The following is a 25,632-nucleotide window of genomic DNA, read 5'->3' as shown; positions in this document are numbered from 1 at the left end:
ATGAAACAAAAATCACGAGGCGAAAACAGTCAGCGAACTGGAATTTCCCTTGTTAATTATTTAATTCACTGACATAGGAGTAAAGGATTGGTGTCTGATTTTGACAATTCTGCATGAAAAACTCGTACGTTCAAGGTCAAAGTTTTCACCAATTTTCAATCCCCAACATGCCAAGCAATGTTGGTAACTAGTAACTATTGTTTGGGAACAGCAATAAATGTTTCGGATATCTTAAGCATATGCACAGGATCAGTTTTCACTAGATTTTGATTTTTTTTACATGTCCATGTTTGCATAAAACCTAAACAACAAATAGGTTTGTGTAATTTACAATATAGCTATAATTTATAAGTTTCTGTTATACGTTATGCTTGGGCAAGGTGCGTGAATGTGTGATTAGTTGTACATCGCCATCTGCTATTACATCTGTATATTTATGTGTTTCTACTGTTGTGTAGGATCGTTCCTTTTTAGACCATTCATGTTTTATAATAACTTTTGCATCAACACACCGAGAGTAATAGTCTCGAATTCAACGTGTACTTCTGCACTTCCTTTGTCAGTCTTCTCGCTAACAAATGACCACTCGGTTGAAAGGAACGATGACCCCAACCAGTTGTACCGGTTGTACCATTTGGAAAGACATCTGGGTCGAGCAACAGAGAAAAATCGTTCTTCTAAAGTTGTTTTTTAGCTGTGCGCGATGGTTAAGTCTAAACTTTAATGTTTGCCGTTTTCGTTATGCTTGTCTAATGTAAAATTTCCTTGTGTACTAACTATACATAACAAAATCGGACTCACAATCACATTGCAAAACCAAAGCTTGTTCAGACTTTTGTTGTCCAGCAAACAAAAAACAATTGTTTGCAATCGGTGAACTACTAACTACACCAGAAATAAACACAGCAGAGTGAGTGCATTAGGCGAAACGAGCATTCAGTAGCTCTCATATTACATGGAGAAGTATCTACGTCAAACAGAAACTGCCTGGTTTTTGTTTTGGATTTCTAAATAGTAGTGACTATTGAATACAATCGTAAAAACAACAGCTAAACAAAACACATCACAGGATAAGTCGTTTTTTTAAACTTCAGCAGCATAATTTTAGGTCAATGTTAGCAAAAAAAAGTACAAAACTCAAGTGATAACAACCAACAAACAATACTTCTGTCACAACGAACGATCGAGAGTATGCTGAAGCGTCAACAGTCACTTTGCCTGTTTACAAGATTACAGATCAAAATGTATCGCAGTATTGCAAAATTGCAACGTTTTAAAGTGCTGGGCCCAAAAGATCGTTGTCGTCACTATCAGAATGAAAGTCTTCTGGATGACTTATATCGATGCGATCCATATTCTCGATCGTGCTCGCCATCATCCGCAAGTTATCCACACCGGTTAAAAGTTGCCTTTTTGATAAGAGAAATAACCTCAGGTTAGCACTGGCAAGTACTTCGATCGGTCGATATTACTCACCGTAAATTGTTTTCTGCTGAAACCGCTGCCTGGCGTAGCTCACGCGACAGCTCCTGAGCACGCGATAACGTGCGCCGCGATGTTTGTCTTCCACCGAAGCTTCGGCTGCCAGTTGTTCCTCCAGCAGCACTCGCACCACCTCCGCATGCACCCTCACTAATACCTGCATCAGCACCACCTACAGCACCTTCCTCTTTAAGGTTATCATTCTCTTGCCTTAGAGCTTCGATTTCCGCCTAACATGAAATGAAGTAAACATGTATGATAAAATTATTGACGATTTTTGATAAACGTAAAGTGGAAATTTGATATTGGCTGTTCTATAGCTAAGAACTTTATTTGTCAGACGCAGTTGTGGTTGCTGAAAACAAATCTAATATTATTATCTAACTAGTAATTTTCACGTCACAAATAGGTATTCGGGAAAATTTGTACAGTTGATTTTCTTTTCTAACAATCACCTCATACAGAACGATTTTCTAAAACAGATGGAAAACTGGCTACTCATTACCGCTTGCAAAGTGACTGCGATCACAAGTGATCGCGAAAATTGCAAATTACCTGTAACTAATAGGGATGTAACGGATATCCGCATCCGCAAATGCGGAACATCCGCATGAAAGTTGACATCCGCATCAACATCTGCATCCGTAATCACATATCCGCATCTGCAGATGTCTGAAAAATCACATCCGTAACATCCCTGGTAATTGATTAGGCGAACGTGAGAATGGGGCCCTAAGCTTACGCTAAGAGGTCTGGTCCACATATGAGAAACATTTCTCAACACTAATTGATAATTCAAAATGCCGACTCTCATCCTCTTCCTAGAGTTTTATTTTCCCAGTTTAAAGCTTGTGTAAAGAATAAAAACTGATTTTTTCGTGTTTTTTTTCTAGACAAACGGAAAATAAACAAGATCTTTTTTAGTTTCTAGACAAACGGAAAATAAACAAGATAAAGAAATGAAAATTTTCCTCAGCCAAAAATATGAATCCGATTTCTTGATAGACGGGCCGCTAAACCTCTCAATCCATAGTAGATGTAGTAAAAAGAACTTCCAGAAGCCAAGTACAATATACAAGCAGTTTTCAATGGTAATTATTTAAAGCAAAATATTAATTCTTAAGCATGTTCATGCTATGATGTGTTTAGAAATTTTCAGCTACACTAAGGTCCTTCGTTAATTATTCTATCTCGGTTTTCTAACGTATGCACTAACACTTCTCAGGTATTTAGAATTATGTTAACACTCACGTTTAATCGCTTGATTCGTTGCCTTAGTTTGATGACCTGAGACTCAGCAGTGGCAGCCCGCAGCTAAAAAATTGAAAAAATATCAGTTTTCTTGAAGTATCTTTTCCAACAAAAAAATCGAAACTTACGTAGCTTTTATCCAAATTTTCCCCAAAACCCTCGACGCCCTGCATCAAAGAAGCGCTGCTTTTAACCGATTCCAGCGTTTTTTCCAAATCTTTGATTCGACGAGCCTGTTCGGCTATCACGCGCCGGTTGTCGTCAACTTCAATCCTCAGACGATCATTTTCCTGGCGCTCGATTTGCAACCGTTGCAGCTGTTGCTGAGCATCGGCGTCTGGTGAGTTGAAATGAGGTGTATCGTGTGTAACATCAGCCAGCCGGCCAGACGAGTGAATTGGGCCATCAGATAAAAAGTCCGGCAAGCGATGAATTTTATCTGCAGCCGTGCTGGATGGCGGTGAGGAAAGATTACGATCCACGTCAAAACCAAAACGGCTCCCACAGCCCTGACCGGAAGCACTGTTTTCAGTCAAATCGGGTGGCAACTCTGGCACGGGCGCTTGCTGCTGTGGAGGGGTAGTTCGTCTCACTCGTGGAAGATCGAATGAAAAGTTTGGATTTTGGGGCGGCAAATCTAACGGGACGTTCGGTGAGGTATTACGCAACGGAGTTCGATTGCGATTCACTGATCCAATTGAGCCGGACCCCATACCTGCAGTCGATACTGAACCATACGTTAGATCAAACGGTATATCGTTGACGATTGCTCGATTTCCACTAGACTCCGGGTCTAGATTATTGACGGTGAAATCTGGCAGTTGCTCAAAATCTACCGAAACGGGCGAAGCGCTTTTTGGCGATCCCATGGTATTGTACCATTGCTCCATAACTAAATGATCCTGTACAAAGTCGGGTAGTGCAGCTGGAAACTCAGAACCTCCCATTCGATGGCTGGTCGTTAGGTTTTCGCGACTTCTACCACTAAAAATTGGAGAGTTGTGCAGATTTTGAGAACCCAATAATCGCGGTGAGTCAACTGAGCTAGGACTTTCCATATCATAATTTGAGTACGACCTGTGCACATATTGCGATCCACCGGACAGTGAACCTCCCCCTCCTAAGGGATAGTCCGAGTTGAACGAATTGTTACTTCTGCTGTGGTATATGTTAGCCATAAACTTATCGTCGGCTAGATCCGACAGACTTGATTGAGAATCGAAGGACGGAAATCGAGGCGAGCGTTTCATTTTTGACTCACTGCTAAGTGTATTGACCGATTGAAACTGAGGAATCTTCGGTTTCGCCCCGGTTGTGCTAGTGTTGTGCAGTGAACTAGTTGTGGCAGATTTCGAAGGTGAAGCACCATTCCCAACCGAACTATTGTTTACGGTATTGGTGCAATTGCTATTGCCACCATTGGTGAAATTAGTGCTAATACTAGGACTGCCGTTGTTGTTCCCGTTGATGTTAGAAGTGCTACGACTGTGGTTAATGTTTACAGTGTTGGAACCAACTCCGACATTAGGCGTATTGCAAGAAACTGCCCCTCCACCAAGCGATGAATCCCGTTTAAGAAAATGCTTAAACGAAAACGGATTTTCTTCGCGGCGGGGTAGTTCTGGAGTAGCTGCAAAAATGTGATTTTAAAATTTTATCCATTGTGTACAAAACATCGTATATACCTCCTATAGTGTCATTGCTCCCTTCTGAGTGATTCACTTGACCATTTGTTCTACCAGAATTTGATACATGTTGCTGTTGTTGGTGGTCTGCTCTGCAATTTTGCTTAATGAGATCGGCCGGAATATTGGAGCCAGATGTAAGTTCTTCCGTTATGTTGATATCATGGCTATCTTTTGCCATTTTCTTTTTAGGTAAGTGTACGAAAAGTAGTCTCTGATTTACACTTTGTTAAATGCTGAAATCTCCAAAGCAACAGGAAAATAGTTGCTCCTATCGCTTCAACCTTAGCTTTCGTCGCACCTTCCCTAAACAAGGATAAAGTAACTGGTACGTAATTACCCAATTTATTCTATGTATTTTGTTTTCTTTTACTTCACAACCAATGCTAGTAAAGATCAACGAATTATGTATTATATTCGAAGTACAGTTAACTGAATGGTTCGCAAAAGAATCTATTTTTGCAATTTTCTCCTGTCGTTTTCTTTTTGATTCAAAATTAGACTTTTTCCATTTCTTTGATACTTTGACATTGTCTTGAATCGAAGAGTGAGCTGACAGCCAATGAACTAAGGGATGAACCAAGTTTTGAGAAATGAATTATTATGATTCATTTAGGTACACGCTAAAGCAAAACGATTGATAGTTCAAAACTAGCCATACTCTGTGCAGATTAGGGATGGATGAATGCTCACAAAATAGTCATCAAAATCTGGGGTAACATTGAGCATCTCGTTTCGAGTAAATAACTCGAACAAAACTAAATGATCGCTGATACGCCTTTTTAAAGATAAACTCTAGTGAGATGGCGCTGCTGTGAAAAAAGTGTTGAGCAATTATGAATCTGTCAAATTCAGTGCAGAAATTTGTAAATATTAACTTGATCTGCATTCATCGCTTAGTGCACTCGTGTTTTACTTTAAAAAAAACTAAAAAATCGAAATAAAACATAAAATATGGTAAAGCAAAACTGCTAGTAAGTTACAAATTCACGTAAACTCTTAACAAAACTTATCTTCCATGTAGCAAAACTAAAGAATGTGAAATTACGTTGCGTAATTCATTCTTGCCGGACCCGAGCTCCAGTTTTGTATCCTGTACCTATGGAGATGCAAAAGATCCTAAAATTAGAGCGTAATCCAGCGCATCGAATATGCAGTAACCATTTTTCTCCAGATGATTTTATTACATATAAGCGATCAAAGTTAAACGCACAAGCAACACCAACGATAATTTCGAAAGGATGCATTGCCAAACAGATAGTTCCTAAAGAGGGATGCTGGGTGGTTGGATGCAATGTAAAAACCAAGAAGCGTTTGGTCAAAATTCCTCATAATGATGCCATTCGTAAAAAGTGGATATCATCGCTAGAGCTTACCAACAATATTGAAGACAAAGTATTGCGTGAATTGATGATATGCCATAAATATTTTCGTGAAGATGATTGGTCGTTAGGTAAATTTTCATTTTCTAGTAATGCATAACTATGTTTACGTATATTCTAGTATGTGTATGTTATTTATATATAATATAGTAACAACGAAGTACTTTAAGTTAACTGCTGTTCCACGGCGAGCTATCGGTGCGAAGATCAAGAAACCTCTACACAAGGCCAAAATATATGTACACTCAGGCTGTAATGACGATAATGTCACACCGGAGCATGGATACTCTTTTCCATTTACACTTCCTCGCAGTAGAACTATGTGTTTTGTTACTGGTTGCACTGCAAAAGCTGGGAATGGAATAAAACTACACATGTTTCCTTTCAACGACAGAAATGTTTGTAAGCAATGGAAGCATGCAATCCGTAGAGTCACGACCCCGACGAAATATTCCAGAGTATGCAGCCGACACTTTTTACCCTCAGATTACAGAGCAGGTAAGATTACTGACAGAAAAAAAAAACAGTTATGTTTCTTTCGTGGCTCTTTAATTTTTGTATGATTTCAGGAGGAAATCGCCTGAAACCGAGTGCGATACCATCGAAACATTTACCTTCACCAAGAACCACACATGATATAAAACTGAGTAAAATTGTTCGTGTGTCTTGTAGGAGACGCTTCTACCATGATCTATCTCTTTCAGGCATACCTGATGATCTTCGATCGTTCAGAGATTTCAGCGGTAATGGCGATAGAGAATTAAAAGAACATTCGAGTACTTTGGATGGGTTTCTGGCGAATAATGCTTCGGATGCTGACCGCAACAGTTTTGCATTAAATGCTACGTGCAGCTCGAGTAATCCAACATTGAACGACGGTCAAATATATGCTGATGCCTATGGTGGAATAAGCCATGTTCACAACTCTAATGAACAGGATAAAATTTATACCGACGTTCAATATCAGCAGGACGATCCAGTACTCCACTATAATCCGATCGATTTCATTGAACAGGCTCGCGAAAAAAACTTCAAATTTAGCAAACAAGCCACACTCACGAGTCTAATTAAATCAGATCGGGACGCAAGTGTTTGGACAGGAGTTGCTTCACTGAAGCAATTAGATGCCATTTGTATATCTGTTAAAGCATTAGAAGATCAAGTATACCAGAAGCGTTTCAAGGCACACGCTGTTGACCGGGTTATCTTAACTTTATCGAAGCTAAAGCAAAACATCTCGTTTTCAGCACTGTCAACTCTGGTTGATATATCAGCAGCAACTGCTTCGTATTATTTTAATCATACTTTACAAGTTTTAGCTCAAGTTTTGCGACAATTTATTTACTGGCCAAGCCGTGAAGAAATTGGTTATAATATTCCACTATGTTTTAGAGTGGGTTTCGAAAATGTTCGATGTATTTTCGATTGCACAGAAATTCCTGTAGGGACACTCAAGTGTATCAACTGCCGTATCGCATGTTTCTCTAATTATAAAGGAAGGAGAACAGTGAAATTTTTAATTGGAGTAACCCCTGCGGGAATGATAAGTTTTGTTAGTGAAGCATACAGTGGAAAAGCTTCAGATAAACAGATATTTAATGAACAAAACGTTGTGTCCTTATTCGATGCATTCAGAGATGAGATTATGGTGGACAAGGGCTTTAATATTGAAAATGAGTGTTTAGCTAAAGGTATTCGTCTACATATCCCACCTTTTCTGAGAACCGTGCGTCATACTCCTGCTGATGCCATATTGAATGAGAGAATTGCCAAAGCAAGGATTCACGTAGAGCGCGTAATTCAACGTGTTAAACTTTTCGGAATATTTCAAAACTCAATTGAAACATCCATGTTGGGTCTCGTAAATGAAATAATGACCGTTATATGTGGATTAGTAAATCTTTCAGCTCCTATATTACAAGACGATAAGTTTTAGAATGATTTATTTGTAAATAATTTACGACAATACAGATCAGCAATGTTCTGTATCTCTACAATTTGTCTTATTTAAAAAATTACAGCTTTTAGTCGAGTAACTAACAACCTTATGTGTTATGTGGCATGTGTCATCTACACATTATCCAGTACCTTTTCTCTGCTCTACTAGTATAGTATATAAATCAAAATTGCATTCACTTATAATTACACGAACGTGACCTCAACAATGAATCTCAACTTCAAATTCCAAATTTGTTTTCGTCTCGGTCTTTGTTCACCAGTTTCTATTTTCTATCCAGTATTTCAATGTTCATTATATTAAATTATCAGTTTAACCTGCACAAACATTAGTCACTCTACCCACTATTTGTGATAACATGTATGAGAAATAGATGATTTTCAATACACTTACTAGTTTTAACGCATACTCTTCATCGTAATCAACTTCTGTAATTGCGAAATCATCTTCGAACTTTGAATAAATAATAAAATCACATTTATGTAGCTTTTTTTGAAGTAGAATACTTCTCTCAGGAAGTTCGGCTACATAGGGATGTGAAATGAAAATCTAAAACCGAAAAAAGTGAAAAATATGTCCAATTTCAAATGCTGATAAATCGGTTATTATCCGATGGATTTCCTTCGTTCTTGCATCAATAGATTGGAAAATCGTCTAAGATTCTCCCCAAAATAAGATAATTGTAATTTTATTATTCACACTATTGTACTATTGAAAATTGTCAAGCCTTGTCAAAACGAAAAATTCGACCTCTGATTGGTCGTAATATGATTGCTTCCCAAGCACGGTCGACAGAATCATATACCTTGCGATTGAAAACATGCTATTTGGCCTATATAAGAGCCTGTTTCAGCCGAAGCCGCTCATAACAGTTCTATACAGCGACAACCGCAGTCGTCCTTCCTTAGCAGCAGCACTAGCCCTGTGGTTGGACACCACGTCTCAGGAGCAGCGCGGTTTTTCTCAGCGTGTGTCGCCAGACTGTGATTATTCCCCCCGTGTTGGGGCAGCATGAAGATTGTCATCAGGAAATCCAATTTTGGAAATCAAAATGCCTTTTTCATGGCAAATAAACAAGTCATTGAAAGTTAATATTTTTTGACAACGCAAGCAAGCATTCTGTGTTGGATCCTAGCAATTTAAATATGTCGCACCCGTTTACTGAATGTGAAATAGCTTCCACAGTGCATGTTGTCCGTGTATCTTAATTTCCCCACTGTTAGGGCAGCTCAAAGGTTGTGATCAGCAACCGATTTGAACCGCAAAATGCCTTTTTCAAGGCAAATAAACAAATAATTGAAGGCTAATAATTTTCTCGCATCAACACAAGCAGACATTCTGTGCGGGATGCAATCAAATTCTGTTGTAGTTGTCTAATTTTCACTTTTACTTTATTTAGTAAACCCCCCACTGTAGGGGCAGCGCAAAGGCTGCGATACGCATAACCGACTTTGAATAACAAACTGCCCTGTTAGAACGCATTCACAAAGACAGTTAGGCCTCTGCCATGGTGAACGCGAACGCGGGCGATGGGGCGAGAAACTTGCCGTAGGTGAATAAACCGCTCTCTTTGCGGCTGTTCGGCATTCTGGATTTTGGCAATCAAAACTTCTGCTGGCTGTCTGATTTTCAGTGTGAAAACAACCTTCCACTTTGTTGTCAGAGTGCCTGACTACGATTTGGTAATATTGTTTGAATTAAATGTTTACAAAATTTTACAATATTTTTCTTTCTCTCATTCAATAAAACAGGTAATACGATGCCTTCGTCATACGCAAGTTCACCATAACTCCCGATATCGGCGTAACACAAAGATGCAATAAGCGTCATATCCGATTTTAAATTCAACAACAAACTGTTCTTTTTAGGATAACGAAACAAATGAATTGAAGATTTAATATTTTCTCGTTCTGAGCTTTAACCAAAAATTATATATCTTAATTTGAATTCACATGTACATATACTCTGACTGTTAAAACTTGTTTGCGCCGTAAAGAGTTTGTTCTTTTCCTGTTCAGTGAGGTCGTATTTATATGTGCAAATTGAAATTAAGTAGTACTTCAACTTCATTTGCACAGAATTTTCGATCAACATTTATTTGCTAGGAAAAATGACTGACACGCAAGTATCCAGGTTATCTTTCTTGTAAAAGTATTCAACTTCAACATTGCGGTCGTGGCTTTGCACACAACCCTTCTGTGATTTTTTTTTTAAGGGGGGATTTGTTAGTAGCTTAAGTATTTATGATACATATTAGTAAATAATGAGTATGTGTGTCCAATCACAAATGGTGACTTCTCAACACTGTTAGAAATTTGTAATTTTAATTGTTAGGATTTGTTTGCTTTCGCAATTAGGACTTATCATTCGTAGGGATTTCAACCTACTTGTCAGAAAAGGGGAAGTAAACTTACAACTAACTTAATTGCTAACTTATTGGCTATAAAGAGAGCTTATCGTAGCAATTGAGGATTGCAACAATTTTTGTCGAAAATTGTTAATAATTTTATTTGACATAGCTTTTAATGGTTCAACACCAGTAAGTCTATGTAATTCGAGTGTACCAAACCAAGGAGGACGCTTCAAAATCATTTTCAGAATTTTATTCTGAATCCTTTGGAGCGTTTTCTTCCTTGTTGAACAGCAACTTGACCAGATCGGTACAGCATAAAGCATTGCTGGTCTAAAAATTTGTTTGTAAATCAAAAGTTTGTTCTTTAAACAAAGTTTAGAATTCCTGTTAATGAGAGGATATAAACATCTCGTATATTTGATGCACTTGGCTTGTATACTCTCAATGTGCTCTTTGAAAATAAGTTTTTTATCATAAATTAGTCCCAAGTACTTAACCTTGTCGGACCAACTTAAAATAACCCCATTCATCTTGACAACGTGATTATTGTTTGGCTTGAGGAAAGAAGCCCTAGGCTTATGAGGAAAAATTATCATTTGAGTTTTAGAAGCATTGGGAGAGATTTTCCACTTTTGCAAGTAGGAAGAAAAAATATCTAAACTTTTCTGCAATCGACTGCATATGACACGAAGGTTTTTTCCTTTTACGGAAATGCTTGTGTCATCGCAGAACAATGACTTTGTGCATCCTGGAGGCAAATCAGGAAGATCTGAAGTGAATATGTTGTACAGGACTGGACCCAAGACTGAACCTTGAGGTACACCTGCTCTGACAGGAAATCTATCAGATTTTGAATTCTGATAGACAACCTGCAGAGTTCGATCAGTAAGATAATTTTTTAAAATTTTGATTAGGAAAATTGGAAAATTAAAAGTTTGCAATTTCGCAATTAAACCTTTATGCCAAACACTGTCGAATGCTTTTTCTATGTCTAAAAGAGCAGCTCCAGTGGAATAACCTTCAGATTTGTTAGCTCGTATCATATTAGTAACTCTGAGCAATTGATGAGTTGTGGAATGCCCATGGCGAAATCCAAACTGTCCATTTGCAAAAATTGAATTTTCGTTGATGTGTGACATCATTCTGTTAAAAATAATTCTCTCAAACAGTTTACTTATTGAAGAAAGCAAACTGATTGGTCGATAACTTGAAACTTCAGCTGGGTTCATATCCGGTTTTAAAATGGGAGTATTTTTTGCATTTTTCCATAATTTGGGAAAATATGCAATTTTGAAGCAGCAATTGAAAATTTTCACTAAAAATTCCATTGTGCTCTCAGGGAGATGTTTGATTAGTATATTAAAGATTCCATCGTCACCAGGTGCTTTCATATTTTTGAAATTTTTAATAATTGATTTAATCTCATTCAAGTTAGTTTCAATTATTTCTGCAGGTAAAAAATTCTGGGAAGAAATTAAATCAAATTGACGTGTGACTTCATTTTCAATTGGACTCACAAAATTCAAATTTGAGTTATGAACACTCTCAAACTGCTGAGCAAGTCTTTGAGCCTTTTGTTCATTGGATACAAGAAAACGTTCACCATCTTTTAAAACTGGAATAGGCTTTGAAGGTTTCTTAAGAATCTTCGACAGCTTCCAAAATGGTTTTGAATATGGTTTCAATTTTTCAACTTTAGTCTCAAAATTTTGATTTCTCAGAAGAGTAAATCTATGTTTAATCTCTTTCTGTAAATCTTTATAAATAGTTTTAAAAACAGGGTCACGAGAACGTTGATATTGACGTCTGCGGACATTTTTCAAACGAATTAGAAGTTGAAGATTTTCGTCAATTATTGATGAATCAAATTTCACTTGAGCCTTTGGAACAGAATAATTCCTGGCATCAACAATTGCACATTTTAATGCTTCCAAAGCGGAATCAATATTCACTTCGTTTTGCAAATCAAGCTCATTATTGAAATTTCTCTCAATATAAGTTTTGTATCTTTCCCAATTAGCCTTGTTATAATTAAAAACAGAGCTCATAGGGTTTAAAACTGATTCATGTGATAAAGAAAACGTTATTGGAAGATGGTCAGAATCAAAGTAAGCATGTGTGATCAAATCACTACATACATGACTTTGATCTGTTAGCACCAAATCAATTGTTGAAGGGTTTCTTACAGAAGAAAAGCATGTAGGACTATTCGGAGACAAAATAGAATAGTATCCTGAAGAACAATCATTGAATAAAATTTTGCCATTGGAATTACTTTGAGAATTATTCCATGAACGATGTTTAGCATTAAAATCGCCGATTATGAAAAATTTCGAACGATTTCTGGTGAGTTTTTGTAAATCACCTTTAAAATAATTTTTGTGCTCGCGTGTGCATTGAAATGGTAAATATGCTGCGGCAATAAATAAAATCCCAAGTTCAGTTTGAACTTCAATTCCCAAAGTTTCAATAACTTTCGTCTCAAGATGGGGAAGAGCACGATGTTTGATTCGGCGATGAATAACAATTGCAACTCCACCGCCGGAACCCTGAATCCTATCATATCTATGAACCACGTAGTTGGGATCATATTTTAATTTAATGTTAGGTTTCAAAAATGTTTCAGTAATAATTGCAATATGCACATTATTTACTGTTAAAAAATTAAAAAGCTCATTCTCATTGGTCTTCAATGAGCGAGCATTCCAATTTAAAATTTAATTGTTTTATTTAAAATCATTGCTAAATTTTAAATTAGAAACAATTTTAATAGTAAAATTTGTGCCTATTTGAATGGCTTCAAACATTGATTTTGCCTGCAACATGGCGTTCATACGATCGAACATTTCCTGTTGCAAAAAAGAAAGTTTACCTGCCGTAATAGGCCCCAGGCAGTTGACATTAGAAAAAATATTTTCGGCAGCAATATTAGCTGGAGTAATAGGTGTACAATTATTTTCTAGCGTGTTTTGCTTACCCATATTAACGGTCATTTTCGAACTACCAACACTAGGCGGTATAATGTTCGAACTACCTGTAACCTGTGCATAAGTTAAACGGGTATGCAAAGGAGTAGGTAAACTATGCGTCACTGGTACGCTTGGAGAATTTTGTTTTGAAGTTGGTTTTAATTGAGAAATTGAATTTTGTTTACCTTGCCTTGCCTTAACAATTGCTAAACGGACTGGGCATTGATAAAAATTTGACATATGGTTGCCGTTACAATTCGCACAGCGAAAATTTTTACTCTCTTTCACAGGACATGTGTCCTTTTTGTGAGAAGAGTCTCCACAATTAAGACATTTTTGGTCTATGTTACAGAATTTGGATCCATGGCCATAACGTTGGCAAGTACGGCATTGGGTGATATGCTTTTCACCTCCGCCATACTTCCTATACATTTATGTAGCTTCAACACATACATAGCAAGCTGTACTTGTGCAAAATATTTATGATTCCTATTCAGCTGAAGCCCTGAGTTGGTTCTACGTAAATATGTTTTTGTGGTTTTACATTCGTTCATTACCCATTCTATATTATGGTCAGCTCCAAGCAATGGACATTTAATCTCGAGCAGTACTCCATTCATAGGATCTACACCATCAGGGCTTACACCTCTCCATGGTTCTATAAAACTTATCACAAAACCGCACCTTTTGATCAAAGGGTTACGTTTCCTCATATAACAATCTAATGCTAACTGTTCTACCTGTTTACCATACTGAATAGCTTTTGTATGCAAAGATTTGGGACATAGGTATAACTGTATCTTTTTTGTCCAATCTGCGTTTTTGTTTTTGTAATAAGTATATAACTGATAACAAGAACATCCAGTTATTCTTATTGATCGATGTAACCTCCAGCTGCTATTATCTTGCAACTTGGTATCTATAAAAATCCCTACAATTTCTGATAAGGGTTTGACTATATGTTTTTTGTAAAACAGTTTATGGTCATCTGAAACAAATTTTATATCTATTTAATGCGTAGGATTTTGATCCGAAATTTGAATTTAATCACGAAGCTCATAGTTTGTCAAAAACTTGTCCAAATTATTTGTTTGCAGTGGTCCTACTGGAAATCTATGACATGTTTGCTCTCTTCCGGTGATGTGTTTCTTGACAGCGGAATCGGGTGAAGCTGTAAAAATTAAAATAGGTAGTCATATTTCAACTACTCCAGAACCATCCTAAAATAATTTGAAACTTACCATCCATAATACGATCAAAGCCTTGTTTAAGCAATTCCCTCATGTTGCCAAGATCAATCACCGCAAGTTGCGAATGCTTCCTGGCACAGCAAAGATTCCTGACAACTTTGGCTTTCCATAAATCAGTTTTCTCGCTTTTACTAATTCCCCATGCTTGGCGAGAGTTGGTACATGTTAAATATTCTACAAAGCGAGTGCTGGAAATAGCGATTTAGATTAACTCTTAGTAATTATCAAGTATGTAGAAATATTACTTAGCGAGATGAAGCAAACAGGCGACAATATGTTTACATCTAGCGGTACCCGCTTTGCATACACATCGAAGAATCCAATGACGGAAATCGTAGCCAATATGCAGTTTAACTTCATGAGGAACGTCTCCTGGATGGGAACTTTGGAGCACAAATCCACAAATATCAATCATGGAATCACTTTCATTTGTATAACCGATGCACACAACATGACCTGATTCAAAAAAAGATTGCCCTTCTCGAAGCGGCCTAATGGAATCTCCTATGTAGTCCAAAATATCCCCTAATGTAATGTTCACCGCTTTTGTCACCGCGATTTCTCCTGCAAAGATAAACATAACCGCAATGAGCTAAAGCAAAAATGAAGAGTTATTATAAATGCCATATCCTACAACACTAGAATTACATACCAGTAGAATGGAAAATTCGTTTACTTCCCGATGACTTCATGTTAAAGCAAATCACCGACCGTAAAACTCAATAAAAATCGAAAAAAAAACACCCGGTCAAATGCACAACAGCAAGAAAACAAGTCTATGACACTTTTTAGTTAGTTCTTCGAAAATTAACCAGGTGGCGCACATGCATTACACGTTTCGATTAAATAGGCCTATTGGCGTCATGTTCTATTTTTCCTTTTTTTCTACTTTGTGGGTTGAATGAGCTAAAGAACAAATGACAATGACAGCACATACATATGACATGCGTAACACCCAGGAAGAAATCTTCCAAAAAAGCTGGTACAAAATGAACTACTCGAATGGTGCCATATACCATATATACACATACATAAGACATACGTAACACTGGCGTTTTTTCTGGTACACGTTGCACATAGTACTCCGTACCTCGCCCTGTCAAACTGCTCGATAAATAATGAACCAAATGAATTTTCTTTTTCTCGACCTTATCCAGCCCCAAAGAAAATCCCATAAGGAACTGTCAAAAAGTTATTTACAAAATCAATGTAGCATTTTTCGAGTAGGAACGAGACAAATGCAGGGCTGCGCAGGTACACTGCCTTCAAAAACAACTCAAACAGTGATTTTATTCAGGGTGTGGTACCATTCGAGTAGTTCATTTTGTACCAACTTTTTTGGAAGATTTCTTCCTGAGTGTTGCGTATGTCTTATGTATGTGATATATACATAACACACCAAAATTTCTCTTCATGGTTCAGCAAAATACTTTGCTGAAAGCATATCAGTAAACCATTCTTTCCAAAATGTTGCTGTAATTCAGTTCCAAAATTTACTGAATTTCATTTAGCAATTTTATTTCTTCTGTAAACCAGTATTGAATAGGGTGTTTTAGGGGTATGTATATTATTTTTTCTTTTGATAAGAAATGTCAAAAAAATTCATATTCTTCTAACTTTTTTTTATTTCAAATAGCAGAACTATTGAAAAAAATCAATTTCGAATTTTTAAAACTGTACGCAATTTTAATACAAACCCTGCCGTCAAAAAATCATAACACAGGGGTGCCAGGTCATTTTTAAAATGTCCTCACACTCCATAAAAAATGTCTCCACACATAAGAAATCTGGAAACACGGTCCCCCATTGAAAGTTAGCAAAAATCTCAGTGAAGACCTTAAATCGAGTACGGGTAATCAACCGACTATTAGGCTTCCACTTCTTCACACGAACTCTAATGTCTTCAAAATTGAGACATGTCTTCACATTTGGCATCCCATAACACGCGTACCAGGGTTATATTTCCACAGGCCAGCAGTATTAACACATACTTAGACATACGTAACACTGACGATTTTTTTTGGTACTCTTTGCCCCACATCACCCGGTACCAACACCAGTATGAACTGCTCGACGAAAATGAAAGGAATAAATTTTCTTCATAGCGCCTCTACTCGAGCCCTCAACAAAATCCCTTACGAAACTGTCAAAAAGTTGTTTACGAAATCAATGCAGCATTTTTCGAGTAGGAACGAGACAAATGCAGGGCTGCGCAGGCACACAACCTCCATAAACTACTCAAATAGAGGTTTTTTTTACAGAGGTTGGTACTTTCGAGTAGTTCATTTTGTACCAACTTTTTTGTATGATTTCTTCCTGAGTGTTACGTATGTCTTATGTATGTAGTATTATTGTCACTTTGTGCTCGGTCAGGGTTACATCACATACATAAGACATACGTAACACTCAAGAAGAAATCTTCCGAAAAAGTTGGTACAAAATGAACTACTCGAAAGTACCAACCTCTGTAAAAAAAAACCTCTGTTTGAGTAGTTTATGGAGGTTGTGTACCTGCGCAGCCCTGCATTTGTCTCGTTCCTACTCGAAAGATGCTGCATTGATTTTGTAAATAACTTTTTGACAGTTCCTTATGGGATTTTCTTTGGGGCTCGATAAGGATGAGAGAAAGAAAATTCATTTGGTTCATTATTTATAGAGCAGTTTGACAGGGCGAGGTACGGAGTACTATGGGGCAACGTGTACCAGAAAAAAAACGCCAGTGTTACGTATGTCTTATGTATGTGGTTACATTTTTCATAAGCCAGTAGCAGAAATGTCATTTTGTGCTCTACCAGGGTTATATTTTCCAGCAGCAGAAGTGTCATTTTGTGCACTACTTTCCAGTTAGTGAAAATTTAAAAAATCTAATTTTTCAATTTAAAAATCAAAGAAAAATCGTAGAGATTTAAGTAAAATACCTAGTGCCTACTGAAAGGTCGGTCATCGATTACTATAAGAAAAAGCAGGTATTTTCTCAAATTAAAACCCTCTATTGATTAATTTACTGAAAACCAGTAGTCGATTCAATGATTAACGAAAATACAGCAAAACAATTTGCTGAACACAAAACAGTAAATGAATGTTTGCTGGAAATCAGCAAGCAAATCGATGTGTCAAAAATTTTCACGTCAAGCTGTCATTAGTGAAATTCGCAAACTTCTGCGAAGCTCATACGTGATCACAGCTAAGTTACTGATAGCCGGTACGGAACCATAGCTAAATTACTGTTGAGTTAGATAAAACGTAAAAGCACATACATAAGACATACGTAACACTCAGGAAGAAATCTTCCAAAAAAGTTGGTACTAAATGAACTACTCGAAAATGTCTTACATACATAAGACATACGTAACACTCAGGAAGAAATCTTCCAAAAAAGTTGGTACTAAATGAACTACTCGAATGGTATACCAACCTCTGAATAAAATCACTGTTTGAGTTGTTTTTGAAGGCAGTGTACCTGCGCGGTCCTGCATTTGTCTCGTTCCTACTCGAAAAATGCTGCATTGATTTTGTAAATAACTTTTTGACAGCTCCCTATGGGATTTTCTTTGGGGCTCGATAATGCTGAGAAAAAGAAAATTCATTTTGTTCATTATTTGTCGAGCAGTTGCACAGGACGAGGTACGGAGTACTATGGGGCAACATGTTCCAGAAAAAACGTCAGTGTTACGTATGTTTTATGTATTGGTGTGGTACCATTCGAGTTGTGCATTTTGTATTAAGAGATTTACACAAAACTGAACGCGGTCTAATCCAAACATCGCGCTTGAATCAAAGGCCGCGCTGAGTTGCCAGATGTATGCTATTTTTATTTGTATCAACCTTCATTGGTAAAGAATCAGGAAAATCCTTGAAAAAATCACTGCTGGAGACAGTGGAGACTAAAATGGATTACTAATCACCAGGGGAATCATTGGATCATTTACTTACTTCGTGGTTTCCGTTTTAAGCATTATGATATCAATCTATATTAGAGTAATCTGTAAACCTGGCACCCCTGACGCCGCCTTTAGTGTGCTGCCAGAATCGAAAGTTTGTTTTGATTTTGGAAAGGGTTGCCAAGACAGGTAGATTTAATCTTGGCTGTTGCTTATAGTGTCCCGAGGAAAATGAAATCGATTCGGCAACCAAGAAGGGCATTTGGTTTCAAAATTTCGGTTTATAGCGCGGCGAATAAGTTTCAGCGAAACTCACAATACCGTATATCTTATGTATGTGGTTACACTCTTTTCAAATGTTACTCTAGATATATTCCGATTTTCAAGAATAGTTTTCCTCCGTGTTATTTTTAGATACGTTTCAAGCACATCTGACATCTCTGCTTTCACTGCCGTCAACGCGATTTCTGTTTCTGCCACGCTGCTTTATTTTAACTCTAATCTGATTAGGATCTACTCAGTTTGGTATTCTTATGCAAAATGTCAAAAAGTGAGTAATCGAGTACTGGACAATTGAGTAACATCAACCCAAATTTTCATAATTACCATGTTTATTCAGTTTTGAGTTATTATCCATGATGTTTACTCACCCCTGAGTATATGTATATGTCAAAAGTTTTCAACAGCAATATTATCGGTTTCCGAAGAACAATTGGTGTCGCTTTTTATTCGTTGGCTAGCAGTAAGTATCTGATCTTTCATCAAATCAATAATTTCTTAATCAATTAATAATTTCAGCCCTACACACTTAAAATTTTTTGCCGGGTCTCGGTTATTTATTGCCGAGAACGGCACCACTGAGTGCTCGGTTAAAAAAATAATGACAGCTGTCACATTTTTTCGTGAATCTCGGTTCACCTAACTGATATTTCGGCTCGTTAATATTTTGTGCCGAAACTTCAGTTAGGTTGAACCGAGATTTTCGAAAAAATGTGACAGCTGTCATTTTTTTTCTAACCGAGCACTCAGTGGTGCCGTTCTCGGCAAAAATTACCGAGATTCGGCAAAAAAATTTAAGTGTGTACATCAGTATTGCAGAGGATTTGAAAACACCTAAAAGATCTCTTCAAAATGAACAACCGCATGTTGTATGTTCTACGATGCCGTTTAAAGCCGGACTTTTATTCGTGATAACAAACGGAAACATTTGTATTGATGTACAGTGCTCAACAATCGATGCAATTTAAATCCTTCGCAGTATTAGGTGACGAATGATGACGGATTATCTGGCACAAAAAAGTAAGTCACAGTTCACGGGCAACTGTCAACCGGTTGGGTGCCGCATTCAATGAAGACACGGGAATGATTTAGTAAATTTTCTAATGTTTCGATGAAAAATAAATCTGCGTTTTTGATTGTTCTGAATTTATTTTATTTATTGAGTCAGATTTACAAAAAAACAGAAATCATTATATTTCCGTATTTAGGCAAACTGGGTAACTTGTACTCATTTTCGTTAATTTCTGGTTTGCATGAACAGAGTAGATTCTACTCAGTTTTTGACGTATGACGCCCTTACTCAGAAGTGAGTAACCGTAAAAGTACCCTAATTAGGGTACCTCCACTTTTTTTCAAAAGTGGGTGATATCTAACTCACTTTAGAGTAACAAAAAATGAGCGTATGCATTCTATTCACCCATCAGTTAATCAAAGAAGAGACGGATAGCAAAACTTCTTTCCCAAGTCGTAAATTACTGGTGACTAGACTAGAAATACTGTTTATGTTTCACTAGAATAGAAAATTACAATATATGGATGTTATGTGCCTGTTTTTTCAACCGTGCTTATAAAGATAAGAAAAAGAACGCATCATTTTCAAGTGAAGATAAAATATTGTTCGGCGATAGCGATTCTTAAGGTCAATAAATGGCTGTTAATAAATAAAAGTATTATGTGAAGCTTCGCCTTAAAAAGTAATTAAAATTCACTTCTAATTAATTTGTCCAGTGATTATCTGAACTGATCCAATGTAAGTTATGCCTATTAGGTCCAATTCAATTTTCTGTTTATGTGCGTGTGTTGCGTAGCGCTGAGCATTATTGTGTAATTTTTTTCGATTCATTGGCTCGCGAACTGTTTTTTTTTTTCTTTACGTTCCAGCTGCTGCACGCGAACAAAAGAGATTTATGCACGTACCAGCAGCACCTGCTGGATTAGACCCATTCGAAGCTTTGTTCATTGATTCAATCAATTTTATAGATTCTTGCTGAGCTGGAAACATGTCTTTGACATTCGAACAAATAATCCTGGACGCTAAACGAGTTGCTAATCGGCTCAAGGATAGGGAGGCATTGGGCGATTCACTTCTTCTAGAAACGGAGGCAATCAACAAGCAAATGGAATCAATGCGTCTTTTCGAAGATGATATCGACATTCTCAACAAGCTGGCCCGGGAAAGGTCCAACAATCAGCTGATTACGATAATTCACCAAGAAAATCCACAAATTCGGGAAATTCAGCAGGAAAACCGACTTCTCAAAGCCGCATTAGAAGATCATCAGCACGCACTGGATTTTATTATGAGCAAATATCGCGAACATACGCAGAGTAAGATCCTGAACACGAAAGTTAACTTTGTGGAAGCATTTAGCAAACATCAGCAATTCTCGGAGCGTAAGGATGAAGTGATTCGGCAACAGACGAATAAAATCCAAGAGATGGCAGCAGTTATGCAACGAGCATCGCAAATTGACGAGGAGAAATTCAACCAAGAGCAGGAATTTGTGAGCAAGTTAATGACAGAGAATAAGGTAAGGTAGTCCAAATCGATTATATTTTTTTAATCGTGAGTGAATTTCAGGGACTTCGCGAATTGCTAGAGATTTCCCAAAAATACGGTTCCAACGGGCAGAGAATTCTTGTCGATGAAAAGTCTACCCAAACCGATACCTTTTTACTGGACGACTACACAGCTTCTGACAGTGCAAGTTCTTTGCCAAAAAACAGTTGTGAAGCATCGACTTCCGTCGGTTCCGTCTCTAACACAGGTACAATAAAAATTAGCCCTTCAAGCTCTAAGACGACCACTGAATCAACAGCCACATCAACAGTTTCATCTTCATTACCAGTCAGCAAAGACGGAACCTGTACACCATCGATGCTATCGTGACGTGATTCAGATGATAATCAGACGTCCGCTTTCTTTTGCTGTCAATCGGCGTTACTCTAAATCCTTTGAATTGCAATTTGCACTAAAGATGTTATAATTTGACATCTTGATTGGTGTTTTTCAAGTCACCGAAAAATCAGCAGAAAATTAATAAGATAAAATTTCCGCACTTCGTCTTTTTTGTGCTTATGCATGATTTTTCCTAAAACAGTCTCAGTTTAAAAAAAAAAACATTGAAATTTCTAACACGTAGGTACCATTTTTTAAACACGAAAATTAATATTCCCTTCATATTGTTTGTTAGGTCACAGATAGCACTCGCTGGCTTCTTTTTGCGCTTTGATAAATTTCACACTGTATTTATACATGGAGCAGTAGATGAGTAAATGTTTCATAGGCATATCGATTCACCCGTATTTGTTTTTTAAATCCAGAACCAGCAAGTTCGTTATAAACTAAAAATAAACAATTGTTTAGAAAAATGATCCTGTAAAATAGCCTCACATTAATTTGCCTCGTATGGTTCGGCTGTGGTTCTGTTGTGGATTTAACTGCATGTGAGCTCCGAGTCAAAGTTTCATTTATGGCCAAATTTCATCATAAATCGTTTCTCAGAAATAAAAAAAACCTTGAAGATATATTTTTCGTTTACCTATTTATCATAGGAAGAAAACAACCACGAATGTTAGGCAGAATATTTTTATTCCAAACAAAGTCCATACAGGTCACCTATCGCTAGTCTTTCGATCACACTTTCCACTTTAGCGTTCGGAACATAACGACTGCTGTGTCAGACATTTTTGCTTAAACTAATTCGTTGAACTATTCATACTCTAGAATCTTTTTGTGGTAAAAAAGCAAATATCTGTAAAATAAATTCAGTTAGCTTGTTTTGCAATTCCGGTACGATGCGCTGCAGAAGCTCACCCTTCACTATCCAAAACCTGTTTCAAGGTGGCAGTCGTAATGATGTGGTCATCGCACTTAACCCATATATCCTTTTGGTGCCGCACGTAAGCCGTATAATGGCCAGCGTCCAGCGTTCCCACATGATTAATGACGGCATACAGCGAGTAACGAAAATCACTACTGTCATGCTGCGATGGACCAGCCACGTCTTCACTGCTGCCATGCTTCCGATCTGACGTTTTGGAAGATTTTGATACCGAAGACGACGATGCAGACGGAGACAACTGTTCGGTTTTCTTTTTGGACATAAATGGTGTCATGTCCAATTCCGAGGGGAATGAGATGAAGGTGGAGATCTTTTTGTCAATCTGTAAATATATACAGCTGAAACTTGAAAAACTGAGTTGATTGCATTAATCACTATTTACCAGACTAGAATGTTCGAATCGCTTTAGATGAAAGCTAGCAACAATGGGCAAGGTTCGCATCGAAAGCTGTTTTGTAGATTCCTGATAACTCTTGCAGCTGGAGCATTTAATTTTGGCACTCGACCCTAGATGTTCGGCACGGGTAAATCTTTCCAGACAGTCTATCAATGATTTTGGTGGTCCTCCATAGCCTTGATTTTGAGCTTCACCCAAATCTAATGAGATATCCCAAAATGGATCTATAGTTGTGGAAACACCATTGCATGCCTGACAGACCACGTCGCTCTGTAGACCACCAGTAAAAATTTGATCGATAATGCAGTTGCATTGCGTTGGGTTTGTATCTTGCGGCAGTTGCTGCTGCTGAGAATGTTTGGATTTTTCCGCTGCCATTTCATTCATTGAAATTTTGCAGTGCCGATGAAGAACGTCAAGCGTTGCAATAAAGAATTCGTGAGCATCCTGCTGCTCATAGCCGGCCAAATGGCGGGCGTGATTCCATATTAAATGTAACAGTCTGTGCAATGAAAGTGGTCCACGGGCTCCAGAGTAAAACTCCTGAAACAATCGGGACACCTCACACACCAGACATTTCGCCGACGTTTTGGCAGGACATTCATGTCTTTCTGATAAAAAGTAGTCTCTTAACAGTGGAGTATGGATCAGCGCCTGAACAATACAGTTCATGAAGCAGGTCGATCCTAAGTTAAGCAGCCCGCGTAGTCCAATACTGGTAAAAGCCGTAACATGACGACGTTTAGGATTCTTTAGCAACAAATCAATTTCTAGTTTTGAAGGAGACCATGGCCGCCAGGATAAACTTTTGTTTAGACTTCTAGCTTCCTTTTTAATGTGCTTCTCAGCAATCGCCTGACATTCACTGTTGTAGATAAAATCCTTACATTGATAGCAATATATCATGCCGTAGCCTAGTTCTAGGACAATATAATGCTTCGAATGCTTGCAGTGCTCATTAATGTGGGCTCCTTTGCAACCAAAAAAGATGCAATGTAAGCAGGAATACAGTTGCGGACCAGAACTTCCGCACTTGTGACACAAACAAGAAAGCGCTTTCCTCCGTCGTGCTTCCTTGTTAATACATGCACTAAAATAGGCATGAACTACGCTGAACGATTCTAGCCCAAACTCTTTCACAAAGGCAGCGAAATGAGCACAACCATGTTCCGACATACTTCTGTTTCACCTGTGTCACGAAACCCTCGACGTCAGTCTTCTAAGTATCTTTGTTTTACTATTTAAAAATGAACATAATATATTGTATAAGTAACCGTAGCTTTTTCTACCATTATTTTGATGCGATATTTCGAAATCACAGTAAACTACGTCACCAAGTTCAATTTAATATTCTAAAAAAAATACCTAATAAAACGATACTCTTGTGGTGCTGCGTCCGGAACGCCGAAAGCCGCAACCCACAGAAGTAATAGCAGTAACAACACCAGCAAACTGTCAAAGTCTATGCCATGCCGTGACAAAGCTATACGCTGATAGAAAATGGCACAAAGTCTACGTAAATTCTGCTGACATTTATAGCGATTTTCTTTATTCCACTGCGGCAGGGCAAACCTGTCGAGGAATAAAGAAACGACAATGCGATTTATGACGCAAGTAAGAAAGAGATGTTAGATAATAAGGCAATCCACGGGTGATGTTTCACTGCTTGTACGTTTGTCATTGTTGCTGTTTTTCAAGCTGCAAAACCAAAACACGACCATAATCGAAATCTTTTAATGTCGGAAATAATATCAAAAGTGGTTTTTTATTGTTGTATTTAGGATTGGCACTTGCGATACTATAAAGCTACCGATCGGATAACATTTGTTTTCACGCTTCTGGATCCGGATTGCATCCAAGTTGCGACCGATCGAACAAACATGAAGCTGTTATAAGTTGAAATCAGCTGATCGCAATTGTCTCGTGGATTGCCTTAGGCCTTTGCCATGGTGAACGCGAACGCGAGCGAGAGAACTGCCGTAGGTAAATGAACAGCCGTAAAGAGAGCTGTTTATTTACCTACGGCAAGTTTCTCGCCCCATCGCTCGCGTTCGCATTCACCATGGCAGAAGCCTTATTGTTTACGAACTAAGCACGTGCGGTGGTATGGTTGAAGCCGAGCCATTGGCATCCCTATACCGAGTAACAGTGAATGACAACGAACTCATGTCATGGGCTCAAATTATATTGTACCCGCTGTCAGCAGCAACGTTGCCAGTATGCCAGATAAATCTGTATTTTGCCATTCCCCAGGACTTTCAGAGACCATCTCTGACATTTGAAACCTAGTTGTCAAATTGGCGTTTTTTTTCATCGCTTATCTCTCTCTCTTTCTCTCTCTCTCTCTGTCTCTGAGTTGGTTGGAACACAACTGCCACCCAACTAGCGAATCGTGTTCGTTAAGCCTGTAGTACACTCTTTGTCTAATGGTCAAATATTTGACCTTCTGACATAATAGTCAAATTTATTTGACATCATGGTTGTTGTTTGCCCGTGTTTGCCCCATGTTATAATTGGAGAGTGACAAATAATTATCTTTGACCAAATTTTTATCTGTCAAAAAGTGGCAAATATTTGACGCTCGGTCAAAGAGTGTATTACAGGCTTAACATGGGGCAAACACGAGCAAACAACAACCATGATGTCAAATAAATTTGACCATTATGTCAGAAGGTCAAATATTTGACCATTAGGCAAAGAGTGTACTACAGGCTTTAGCGAATTTTTTTATTCCACCAGCTAACCTCGTTTTAATCTGGATGCGCACTAACTACTGTCAAAATCCTTTTTTTTTCGCTCGATTTTGACCCAGTTTCGACCTGGTGTGCTGCCCGAAGCGCACTGTAAAATTTGTCAGCTTCAACCCACCACCGCACGTGCTTAGTTCGTAAACAATTATCT

The 25,632-nt window shown here is 37.8% G+C and overlaps 5 protein-coding genes across 9 annotated transcripts; 2 read left to right on the top strand and 3 right to left on the bottom strand.

Annotated features, from left to right (window-relative positions):
• Window positions 1-249: 249 nt before the first annotated feature.
• LOC129724547 (uncharacterized) lies at window positions 250-4,965 on the bottom strand. Of its 2 annotated transcripts, none has more exons than XM_055679535.1 (6): window positions 4,792-4,965; window positions 4,419-4,743; window positions 2,862-4,363; window positions 2,734-2,796; window positions 1,477-1,712; window positions 250-1,409 (listed from the first exon to the last, which is right to left on the bottom strand). In XM_055679535.1, exons 2-6 carry the CDS (start codon window positions 4,597-4,599, stop codon window positions 1,274-1,276), a joined length of 2,118 nt encoding a protein of 705 aa, XP_055535510.1. In that variant the 5' UTR covers window positions 4,600-4,743; window positions 4,792-4,965; the 3' UTR covers window positions 250-1,273. The 2 variants fall into 2 exon arrangements, with proteins under 2 accessions (XP_055535510.1, XP_055535509.1); XM_055679534.1 differs by having other exon boundaries at window positions 4,419-4,724.
• A 554-nt stretch (window positions 4,966-5,519) lies between these two features.
• Window positions 5,520-7,736, top strand: LOC129720290 (uncharacterized). Its single transcript, XM_055671754.1, has 3 exons — window positions 5,520-5,871; window positions 5,951-6,298; window positions 6,370-7,736. The coding sequence occupies exons 1-3, from the start codon at window positions 5,520-5,522 to the stop codon at window positions 7,734-7,736; spliced, it is 2,067 nt and encodes a 688-aa protein (XP_055527729.1).
• A 6,332-nt stretch (window positions 7,737-14,068) lies between these two features.
• Window positions 14,069-15,110, bottom strand: LOC129726119 (uncharacterized). The gene is made up of 4 exons (XM_055682768.1): window positions 14,982-15,110; window positions 14,575-14,893; window positions 14,321-14,517; window positions 14,069-14,250 (listed from the first exon to the last, which is right to left on the bottom strand). The coding sequence occupies exons 1-4, from the start codon at window positions 15,019-15,021 to the stop codon at window positions 14,123-14,125; spliced, it is 684 nt and encodes a 227-aa protein (XP_055538743.1). The 5' UTR covers window positions 15,022-15,110; the 3' UTR covers window positions 14,069-14,122.
• A 4,790-nt stretch (window positions 15,111-19,900) lies between these two features.
• Window positions 19,901-22,019, top strand: LOC129722383 (FGFR1 oncogene partner 2 homolog). Of its 4 annotated transcripts, XM_055675782.1 has the most exons (4): window positions 19,901-20,239; window positions 20,371-20,398; window positions 20,470-21,020; window positions 21,071-22,019. In XM_055675782.1, exons 3-4 carry the CDS (start codon window positions 20,490-20,492, stop codon window positions 21,377-21,379), a joined length of 840 nt encoding a protein of 279 aa, XP_055531757.1. In that variant the 5' UTR covers window positions 19,901-20,239; window positions 20,371-20,398; window positions 20,470-20,489; the 3' UTR covers window positions 21,380-22,019. The 4 variants fall into 4 exon arrangements, with proteins under 4 accessions (XP_055531757.1, XP_055531760.1, XP_055531759.1 ...); XM_055675785.1 differs by lacking the exon at window positions 20,371-20,398 and having other exon boundaries at window positions 19,901-20,128; XM_055675784.1 differs by lacking the exon at window positions 20,371-20,398 and having other exon boundaries at window positions 19,901-20,183.
• Window positions 22,020-22,062: 43 nt separating this feature from the next.
• On the bottom strand, window positions 22,063-24,197 carry LOC129722381 (ubiquitin carboxyl-terminal hydrolase nonstop). Its single transcript, XM_055675779.1, has 4 exons — window positions 24,097-24,197; window positions 22,717-23,968; window positions 22,307-22,656; window positions 22,063-22,244 (listed from the first exon to the last, which is right to left on the bottom strand). The coding sequence occupies exons 2-4, from the start codon at window positions 23,905-23,907 to the stop codon at window positions 22,202-22,204; spliced, it is 1,584 nt and encodes a 527-aa protein (XP_055531754.1). The 5' UTR covers window positions 23,908-23,968; window positions 24,097-24,197; the 3' UTR covers window positions 22,063-22,201.
• Between the last annotated feature and the right edge of the window lie 1,435 nt (window positions 24,198-25,632).

This window comes from Wyeomyia smithii, chromosome 2 (assembly GCF_029784165.1).
Source record: "Wyeomyia smithii strain HCP4-BCI-WySm-NY-G18 chromosome 2, ASM2978416v1, whole genome shotgun sequence".
Lineage (NCBI taxonomy): Eukaryota > Metazoa > Arthropoda > Insecta > Diptera > Culicidae > Wyeomyia > Wyeomyia smithii.
This window is presented reverse-complemented; position numbering and strand designations above follow the sequence as displayed.